Source organism: Rhinichthys klamathensis, unplaced genomic scaffold (genome assembly GCF_029890125.1).
Source record: "Rhinichthys klamathensis goyatoka isolate OS25496 unplaced genomic scaffold, OSU_Roscu_1.1 h1tg000305l_1, whole genome shotgun sequence".
NCBI lineage: Eukaryota > Metazoa > Chordata > Actinopteri > Cypriniformes > Leuciscidae > Rhinichthys > Rhinichthys klamathensis.
This window is the reverse complement of record NW_026606824.1, coordinates 1,285,842-1,296,982: the sequence shown is the minus strand read 5'-3', so window position 1 is coordinate 1,296,982 and position 11,141 is coordinate 1,285,842. Positions and strand designations below refer to the sequence as shown.

General features: G+C 37.2%; 1 protein-coding gene across 1 annotated transcript in view; it reads left to right on the top strand.

Annotated features, from left to right (window-relative positions):
• The first annotated feature begins 539 nt into the window (after positions 1-539).
• The window catches only part of frmd4bb (FERM domain containing 4Bb), a 37,493-nt gene continuing 26,891 nt past the window's right edge, over positions 540-11,141 (top strand). The window contains exons 1-7 of the mRNA XM_056270667.1: positions 540-704; positions 4,619-4,684; positions 4,805-4,899; positions 6,713-6,805; positions 7,004-7,088; positions 10,269-10,325; positions 10,424-10,446. Of these exons, the coding sequence (XP_056126642.1) occupies positions 555-704; positions 4,619-4,684; positions 4,805-4,899; positions 6,713-6,805; positions 7,004-7,088; positions 10,269-10,325; positions 10,424-10,446 (569 nt within the window). The 5' untranslated portion in view covers positions 540-554. The remainder of the gene's footprint in view (positions 705-4,618; positions 4,685-4,804; positions 4,900-6,712; positions 6,806-7,003; positions 7,089-10,268; positions 10,326-10,423; positions 10,447-11,141) is intronic.

Below are 11,141 nucleotides of genomic sequence, written 5' to 3'. Positions count from 1 at the left end.
CCGTGTAAATCCTCTCACTTTGGATCAGGCAGTAAAGCAGGAGCAGCTTCTGGGACACGTGGACAGGCCGCAGAAATCGATGTGGCAGAGCCTGGTTTACTTTTGGAAGCAAAATGGCAGGATTGTGTTTTTTGTGCATGTGTGTGTGTGTGTGTGTGTGTGTGTGTGTGTGTGCAAACAAATCTGCCCTTTGAGTCTCCATGTGTGCTCGAAAAAGGACCAGTGGAACCATGAGCTAAAACCGTGGCTGGCAGGGCAGCCCTTATTCCCCACAAACCTCAGCTCTTTCCTCCTCAGCCTGGCCGGCCTCCCAGAGTCTCCGGCTCTAACCTCAGCGCACACACGGAAAAGAGAAATCCCCCTTCCACCCTCTCCAGGGGCGCAGCCGAGTCTCCACGCTCATGGGGAATGTAGTCGAAACGCATGTCACCTAGTTGTCGATCTTGCACGAGGGAGCAAAGATTAGGAGGTGGTGAAAGAACGGTCTGTCTCGAGTTTGAGTCTGGTTGCGTAAGACGGGGGCGACCCGGGTACCAGCCGGTGGCGGGACAGGCATGGCGTGGGGTTTAGTGTGTGGGCTGGAAGCTCTGCTCAGTTTCATATGGCAGATCGTCCTGTGGATGATCCAGAGGTGTTTCCTGCAGAGGATGAGGTCATGTCAACAGTGCCTACAAACCTGCTTCGACCCGGGCCACGTCTATCAGGTACTGGCGCTCTTTCCCAACAGCTTGAGGAGGCTTTGGGACTTTTGGGATCATTTCAGTCTGGATTGTGTTTGTGCGTCATATGTGATGGTCTGTTTTTGGGGTCTTTGAATCTTTTACAATGGAGAATGTTGTTTGGTCTTTCATGTCTTATTTCTTAAAGTCTGAGTTTTTGGTAACACTTTACAATAAGGTTCATTAGTTGACATTGGTTAACTACCTTAGTAAACATGACCTAAGAATGAACAATACTTCCACAGCATTAATTAATCTTTGTTAATATTAATTAACATTTACTAATACATTGTTAAAATCTAAGACTGTATCTGGTAACATTAGTTAATGCACTGTGAGCTAACATGAACAACAGCTGGATTTTTATTAACTAACATTAACAAGTATTAATAAATACTGTAACACATGTATTGCTCATTGTTAGTTCATGTTAGTTAATACATTAACTAATATTAACTAATGAAGCTTATTGTAAAGTGTTACCGAGATTTCAAAATGAAACGCATAATCAACTCGATCTGAAAATGTGTCGAGGCTGAATAATCTGATCTATACTCAGACAAAAATGTCTATTTGTATTTCTCTTGTTATTTTAGGAGAAACATCTGTGACAACGTTGATACTTTAATACACAACTGTGAACTTCTTTAAAGCTCCAGTCCGTAACTTTTTTAAGTTAAAAATAATTTAAAATAATTATATTAAAAAAAACTTATTCTGCCAGTGGTCAAAACTATCTGCTTGCCATAGCTAGATTCAAAACGGTTAGCTTGTAATAATGATTTTAATTCCAGTGGTACTGGTGGGTTTCCGCGGGAAATTCGAGCATGTCTTTGCGTCATGACGTCACACCCGTACACATAAAGAAGGAGTTTCGGCTAGCCGGCTATACTGCGCGTGACGAGATGTTTAGATGTATAGGCTTTTCTCGCAGCACTTTACATAATTAAACTTATGGCATCCAGAAAGATCCAAACAACAATCATCAGTGTCAACTGGAGATTCAGCAGTTATAAAACCCAAAAGACTTCGCACTTCGGATTTAAGGTGGCTAGAGAAAGAGAAAGAAACCGTCTCATGCGAACACAAGGATTTAAACATCGGCGGGGCTTTTGAAAAGTGCGTGAACACGAAACGGAAGAAGAGACGGCTTTTTTCTGCTGAACAAGTAAGACATTTCAATAGTTCAATCGTGTAACAGTACGTTTTCTTAATTCACAGTTATGGAGTTTCCTTTATTGTGCCTTTCTCGTTTTGCTATTATGGAGAATATGAATTCTGAACTACACAGGTAGCTGCTAACCATAAAACACATTAAATTTAACATTAGTCACGCAATGCTGATGTGATGTTGTTAACATGAACAATTTGAGAACAAAGTAGGCTATAATTTGCACGGTTGCTGTAAATCGCGTTGATTAAATCTAACGAAGCTTATCATGTCGAATGCTTTTTCCCCCTTAGTTGGTCAGAACAAAAATGGATGTTACTTACTTGTTCAGAAGACATTTTCTTATGAAAATTCTTATGTTGGTCAAACTTGGTCTGTATGACAGTATCCACACAGCGCGGTGACTGACAGCAGCACTCGCCTCAAAGCACTGTGTTCATCCGCGCTGTTTCATGCCGATTTACAACCCACGTAAAGATGATAATTCCGCTAATCACTGCAGTTACAGATTTCGAACAGAGAGATGGCGACAAAGAGGAAAAGATACGGACTGCAGCTTTAAGTGAGAGTTACTTTTTATTAAAATACTTTTTTTCTCTGGCCATGATGAGTCATATTCATACTGACAATCTGAGATCAGACGTTTTTTTAGATTTAAACTTAGAAAAGTTAAATAAAAATAAAAATGTAAGATTGATATTGTTACTAATATTACTAGGCCTTCTATTTCTAGGTCACTATTATTAAGCAAACTTGTGACATTGATCATATACTGATAGTATCATTTGTAATGAAACAAAATGGGAAAATACCAAATAAAAGCTTTTTTCGTAGGATCTTTGGATCCTGCTGTACATTGTTCATTGTAATGTCATTGTAAAAGTTAATGTTCTCCAAAAAACAGCTCATGCAAACACAAATTACAGGCTTGGAGAAGGGTATTTGAAACTTTTCCAAAATATCAGTCTCATAAAGCAATAACTCTGAGAAATACAGCACGTAGGTTCAGCTCTCCGCAGTGCAAATGAAAGATCTGTGCTATAGTAAGAAAGCTAGTCTACTAATAAAACTTCAAGTATTATTATCCACGTTTATCCTGACTAAAGATTAAATCATATTTTGAATCATTTGGAATAGACTTTTACAAGAACACAAACAGCTACATGAAATTACACATCAACTCCACCACCACAGTATATTGTAAACAGACATGTTTGGTATTGGTCGTTTTATAGCACAGTCTCTATGTGCTGAGCTGAAAAACAAAGCAATTTTGTGTCGTTTTTGTGGTTATATAAGATTCTACTGGGTTTGTTAACAGATGTTTTATCTATTTTAAAATGTACTAACATTCACTTCTTTGTCCAACATCCTGTTGTTATTTTCAGTGACAGAAAAATAACTAGTTTCTGTTTTGTTCTGCGCACACAAATGTGTGTTTTTCCACAATAATCTGTGTGTGCATGGCCTCTGCTGCAGAATGCCGATACATGAGGAATCTCTACACAGTCCTGGAAAAAACCGCTTCTACTGGTTTAAATGCATCTCATTAAAAACAGATTCAAAGTTTTATTGAATTTGTCACCAAATTGCCCCTGGATTAGCAGCGATACCAAACAAAAATAAATAAATACAATGCATATTACTTACAGTATGCATAGAGCTGGCCTTTGTTGCGCTGACCTTCATCCCTGTAATGTTCAGCCCTAAATGTTACAGGGTTCTGAAAGAGAAATGTTATGGGGTATTTGTTTGTTTGTTTATTCATTTTTTTAATTAATTTTTTTTGTGTGGTTGGTTGGTTGGTTGGTTTTCTGGTTTGTTTGTTTGTTTGTTTGCTTGCTAGGTTGGGTGGCTGGTTGTTTGGTTGTTTATTTGTTTGTTTGTTTGCTGGTTGTTTATTTGCTTGGTTGGTTAATTGGCTGTTTGTTTGTTTGTTTTTGGTTGGTTGTATTGTTTTTTGTTTGCTTATTTGTCTGGTTGTTTTTTGGTTGGTTGTTTTGTTTATTTATTTGCTTATTTGTCTGGTTGTTAGTTTTTTTGTTGATTGGTTGTTTTTGTTTGTTTGGTTGCTTTTCTGGTTTGTTTGTTTGTTTGCTAGTTTGGGTGGCTGGTTGTGTGTTTGTTTAGTTGTTTATTTATTTATTTGTTTTGTTTTTTGCTGGTTGATTTGTTTGGTTGGTTGATTAGCTGTTTGATTGTCTGTTTTGTTTTTTGGTTGTTGTTTGTTTTCATCTGCTGGTTGTTTATTTGTTTGGTTGGTTTGCTGATTGGTTTGTTGGTTGTTTTGTTTGTTTTGTTGTTTATTTGTTTTGGTTTGTTCTTTTTATTTGTTTGTTTGTTTGTTTGGTTGGTTGGCTGGCAGGCTGGATTCCAAACGTAATAACAATGTAGTTTAATCATTTGAATTTGAAAATACAAATAACAATGTCCAGCACTAATGCTTAAATGAAATTAGTGCTCGTGAAATTTCAGCATTAGGGACTTGAGAATTAACCAGCCATTTGCAGAAATGTCTCAACTCCATCTCAATATGCTGACATAACAGATTCTTTCTAAGTTTGCTTTGGCTATTGCTGTTAAAAGAGATTCCTTGTGATTTATACCTCTGGTTTTGATGACAGTTATTATGTGAAAATATATGAAATGTTCAGTGTGTCACTATAGTGAGGAGAGAAGGTGGCAACAGTGCAGTGTCGGTCATCTGACGTCATAACTGTGTCCACAGATGACCGAGGGACGCCTCTGCCAGGTGCAGCTCCTGGACGACAGAAAGCTGGAGATGTTGGTTCAGGTATAATGTCTCACAGTTCTGATCCCAGCTCTAGTCTATTACACCTCCCACTCAAGAGTAATGGACCTCAGTAAACCTCCCTGTCTCACATTATATTGATCAATGGATTTTCTCTCGCAGCCGAAGCTGTTGTCTCGTGAACTCTTGGATTTGGTCTCATCGCATTTTAACCTTAAGGAGAAGGAATACTTTGGGTTCACCTATGTGGATGACACGTGAGTGCCTCTTTTTAATGATGTTATCTGCAGAGGTGCATTGTTCCCATGGAACATTTGGACAAATCTAGCTTTATGAAAACATAAAGGATGAAAGGATATGTCAAATCTGAATTTAAATGGATAGATCACCTAAAAATGAAAATTCTTTCATTAATTACTCGCTGCTCGATTTATATGGATTCATTTTACAATGTCTTTGGTGGAATGGACTTTCAACCGGGAGACAGAAATCGTACAGATTTCATTAAAAATATCTTCATTTGAGTTTCAAATTAAATGGGTTTTGGAACACCAACACCATGAGGAAAGTAAATGATTTATTGTTCTAAATTATATTTATGCAGTAGTTATTATACATTTACTGTATTCACTTTTTGAGCATGGACCTGAAAATTTCATTTCCAATTTAAACGGAGATAGATCTTTGAGTGCTTTGGAGCAAAACACCAAAACACGTTTTTTGACCAATTTTTTTTTACTATTGTTTTTGCTTTTGAACTAAACACATGAACATATATACATTTCCATGTAACAGGAAACAAGAACAAAAAAACAACAAAAAAAACCCCCACAAAAACAAAAAGACAAAACAAAAATAAAACAAAAACAGCCTCTCAGTATTTTAAATTGCTATTCTATACCTCCTCTTTTCTTAGTCTTTTATTAACACCTTTCCAAGTCTACCACATTTTAAGAATGATCTGAAAGGTCCCTCAAAATATTTATATTTGTCCCTTAAAATATAAGTAATCTTTTCCATTGATATATTTGTTACCATTTCTTTTAGCCAACGTCTTATACTCGGTGCACAAATACTCTTCCAATTTAAAGAAATAAGCCGTTTTGCTTGAAGGATGACCAAAACACGTTTTACTCTAAAACTGTGAGAAAATCAAAACCATAAATCTTAACAAGCTGCGCTCCAAATTTGAGGTTGATATCTAAAAAAAATAGCTTTCAGTAAGATTTTGTTTGGCCGCAGTACCAAAAGTTTCCAGTAGATGAAATTTGTCTCCCATTCATTTCCAATGCGGCCATTTTTGACCGTGAACAATACAAGTGTGACTATTTTTTCAGGACCATTTAACCTTTTCAATCATACAGCAAGTGCCGAAACCTTTACCAAATTTCGTGCCATTCCGATGAAATCAAAATTCTACAAAAAAATAAATATAAAAGTTTTCACTCAAAAATGGCCGGACAGCACCAGTGGGATAAAAGTACATTAAAATGGAAATGCAAAAAAAAAAAAATCACTCTTAATACTGCTGTTTTTCACAGATTGCATCAAAGTTTCCCTTACAAAAAATACTGTTGGGGTACCATAATATAGCATTGTTTTACATGGTAATACCATTTTACTTTAATATTTACCTTGACACTGAATAATTACCATATTTATATACCATGGTATTTACAGTATATGGTACTTCAAAGAATACCAACTGTACTGTGATAGTACATGGGAAAACATAGTACAGTATAATCAAGGGACCATGATCAAAAAACCATTAATACTATGGCACTGTTATTCTAAAATGTCGTCCTCCTCTCAGTTTACTCCCAAACGTACAGTCAAAGGTTGTACAAACAAGTCACAAATGTGTTTGACCAGTTCAAAAACACTATTTATGCATAGCCTAACATTGTTTCAGTCATCACTACTGCAAAATCTCATCTAGTTCGGCTCAGTTGAGTCCTGTTAAAGTCAGATGATTTTCATATATTAGTGCTAAATTGCAGAGCGTTTGATGGGTTGAATAAGAATGTCTGATCGCACATTTGAGCCAGATTAACTTTCCTCTTCCAGTGGTCAGTGCAAATGGTTGCAGCTGGACCGCAGAGTGCTGGAACACGACTTCTCCAAGAAATCAGGGCCTATTGCTCTTCAGTTCCTGGTGAGGTATGTGATCGCTACCTCATGATGTCTTAGGTCACATGACCACATCGACCACAGAATGCAGGACACATTCCTGGACTCAATCACTGTGGTGCCGCTCCAAAGAAGCACCTTGTTTTAGATTTGAAGTGAGGTTTTTGTCTTTTCGCCCTGTTTTATTACTACGAAATTGCGATTAACTGACGGGTTTGCCATTTGCAGGTTTTATATCGAGAGCATTTCACTTCTAAAGGAGCACACGACTGTGGAGCTATTCTTTCTGAATGCCAAGTCTGCCATCTATAACGTGAGTACATTTGTGCCTGTTTACCCCCTGAAGTGATTCACTGTCTCATTTCTCGCCTCCATAAACAATTAAAAAGCCACAGACCTCAGAGCGTTGATATGAGTTATTGCATCCCAAGGCCATGGAAGAAGTATGTGTATCGGTTAGGCTTGTGTGAATCAAGAAAACAGAGCAATTCCTCTAAGATTCTTCCATCATGACCAACATAAGGATTGTTTTGTGTGATTGCAGCATGGGCAACATTTTTGTCACTCTTCGCCATGGCCTGGGTTTCCCTCAACGCTTTATGAGCTTGCGGCAGAATTGTGTCATACAGAGGAAGCATTTCAATTGTATGGAAGCTTGTTTCCGCCACAGAATTAAAAACAAAATAATTGTGACTTTTTATCTCACAAATTAGACTTTTGTTTCATGATATATATTTTTTAGAGATATAAATTGAGAGTCCAAATCGTGAGATCTAAACTCTCTATTGCGAGGAAAAATGTCAGAATTGCGTGTTTATATCTAAATATATAAACAAATGAAGTCAATTCTGACTTTATTTCTCATCATTTCGAGTTAATAACTTGCGTTCAGGAGAAATCAATTCTTAATTGCAAGATATAAACTCACAATTGCGAGAAAAAATCAGAAGTGCGTGTTTATATTTTAATATATCTAAATATATAAATGAAAAAAGTCAGTTCGAACTTTATTTCTCGCAAAGTTTATAAAGTTAAAATTGTGAGATATAAACTCGCAATTGCGAAGTAAAAAGTCAGAATTGTGAGTTTAAATCAGTATATCTCAATATACTGTATATATATATATATATATATATACACTCACCGGCCACTTTATTAGGTACCCCATGCTAGTAACAGGTTGGACCCCCTTTTGCCTTCAGAACTGCCTCAATTCTTCGTGGCATAGATTCAACAAGGTGCTGGAAGCATTCCTCAGGGAGTTTGGTCCATATTGACATGATGGCATCACACAGTTGCCGCAGATTTGTCGGCTGCACATCCATGATGCGAATCTCCCGTTCCACCACATCCCAAAGATGCTCTATTGGGTTGAGATCTGGTGACTGTGGAGGCCATTTTAGTACAGTGAACTCATTGTCATGTTCAAGAAACCAATTTGAAATGATTAGAGCTTTGTGCCATGGTGGAAGTAGCCATCAGAGGATGGGTACATGGTGGCCATAAAGGGATGGACATGGTCAGAAACAATGCTCAGGTAGGCCGTGGCATTTAAACGATGCCCAATTGGCACTAAGGGGCCTAAAGTGTGCCAGGAAAACATCCCCCACACCATTACACCACCACCACCAGCCTGCACAGTGGTAACAAGGCATGATGGATCCATGTTCTCATTCTGTTTACGCCAAATTCTGACTCTACCATCTGAATGTCTCAACAGAAATCGAGACTCATCAGACCAGGCAACATTTTTCCAGTCTTCAACTGTTCAATTTTGGTGAGCTCTTGCAAATTGTAGCCTCTTTTTCCTATTTGTAGTGGAGATGAGTGGTACCCGGTGGAGTCTTCTGCTGTTGTAGCCCATCCGCCTCAAGGTTGTGCGTGTTGTGGCTTCACAAATGCTTTGCTGCATACCTCGGTTGTAACGAGTGGTTATTTCAGTCACTGTTGCCCTTCTATCAGCTCGAACCAGTCTGGCCATTCTCCTCTGACCTCTGGCATCAACAAGGCATTTCCGCCCACAGAACTGCCGCTCACTGGATGTTTTTTCTTTTTCGGACCATTCTCTGTAAACCCTAGAGATGGTTGTGCGTGAAAATCCCAGTAGATTAGCAGTTTCTGAAATACTCAGACCAGCCCTTCTGGCACCAACAATCATGCCACGTTCAAAGTCACTCAAATCACCTTTCTTCCCCATACTGATGCTCGGTTTGAACTGCAGGAGATTGTCTTGACCATGTCTACATGCCTAAATGCACTGAGTTGCCGCCATGTGATTGGCTGCTTAGAAATTAAGTGTTAACGAGCAGTTGGACAGGTGTACCTAATAAAGTGGCCGGTGAGTGCATATATATATATATATATATATAAAAATAAAGTCAATGCTGACTTAATTTCTTACATTTCTTAGCTTATAACTCGCAATAGTGAGGAAATAAAGTCAGAATTGCGAGATATAAACTTGGAATTATCAGAACAAAAGTCAAAATTGCATGTTTATATCTAAATATATAAACAAATCAAGTAAATTCAGACAAATCGTGAGATGTAAACTCGCAATTGACATTGTTTATGTATTAAGATATACAAGCTATATACTTTATAAATTCTGAAAAATGAAGCCAGAATTTACTTTATTTTTTATATATTGAGATATAGCGAGATATATTCTCACTTTTTCCCCACAATTGCGAGATTATAACTTGCAATTCTGAGAAAAAATATCCAAATCGTGAGATGTAAACTTGCAATTGTGGGGAAAAAAGTCAGAGTATATCTCTCCATATCTCAATATAAAAATAAAAAAATTCCGAAAAAGTAAATTCCGACTTTATTTTTCAGAATTTATCAAGTTTATAGCTCGTATATCTTAATATATAAACAACGTCAATTCAGACTTTATTTCTCGCAATTCCGGTTTTATAACTTGCAGTTCTTAGAAATAAAGTCAGAGTTGTGAGATATCGAGTTTGTTGGTGGAAACAAGCTTCCATAGATGTGTGTTGTGTTTGTTGAGTGTTTGTTGTGATTGCTATCAGTGGCAAAAAGAGACAGCAGTTATATGTTCTCACACACACACACACACCTCTCTCAATCTGTTGTTCTTTTCCACAGCTCACGCTCCGTTCCACTGAAATCACAAACATAATGTAAACGTGCGTCTCCAACATACAGCGGCACATTATTTATATTATAATAAACTGTTCTAAGGCAGTTGGTTCAGGGACTATTTCATATACATGACAGACTATTTATTTATGAAAACAGTAACAATTATTTTCCATTATTTGTGTGTAACCTCATTATTATTCATTAGCTAAGCCATTTCGCCAAAACAAATCGATGCCCATGGCAGGAATGTCACATGCATAGTTCAAATACTGTGTGTGCTTCCTCATTACATTAATAAATGGACACAATGAAAATGATTTCGAAGCATTCAGAGCACGTATTTAAAAGTGATTCAGAATGAGTTGTGCTTGTTTGTCCACAGGGTGACATTGAGGTGGAGAGTGAGCTGGTTTTTAAATTAGCTGCTCATGCATTGCAGGTAAAAATACCAGAGCTTTTATATATTATGACATGTTTTTCTGTTTTTAGTCAGTGTTGTGTATTACATGCACATGCTTTACATATTTTGTTTTACAGGAATCTAAAGGAGACTATACAAGGTGTGTAGTTCCACCACACTTATTTAACACAAAGTTCACAAACTTTGAAAAATGTCTTTATTTCCAGGCTTTAATGTCACTTTCTACTGTCAAGTGTTGCGATAAAACTCCGAGCTTTTACCCAGGACTATATGAAGGCACTGCAGGAGGTCTCTGCACTCATATTTATATATAAAATATATATTCTTAAGATTAATTGGTTGCTTCAATAGAGACATTTAAACTAAATCTCTGTCTGTCAGGCAGTGAGGCAGAGATGCAGTGAATCCAAGATATGGGAAAAGACATTAAGGGTTGTTAATTGAGAAACAAGGTCAGCATGAGATTAGAATAATGTAATAATTAAAGGTCCTTGGGTCAGAAAAGTTTTGAAAGTTGGACAAGCTCTGTATTAAAGGAAAAGTCTGTCATGATTCACTCAGAATCACGTCTTTCCAAACCTAAATGACTTTCTTTAGGGGTTATTTAGTGGGATGTTCAAGCTGCTGTTTTAGAAATAGCTTAAACGCATGAATGAAGGTCTAAAAAGCACCATAAAGTAGTCCATGCGATTTGTGTGCTTTATTCAAGAGTTCTGAGGTTATTTGATAGCTTTTTATTTAAGCTGTTATTCTCTTAACTAGAGCAAACTACAGTCAAACCTAACTTTATTCAGACACCTTCAACATTTCTCACATTATCACAGTTTATTCGCT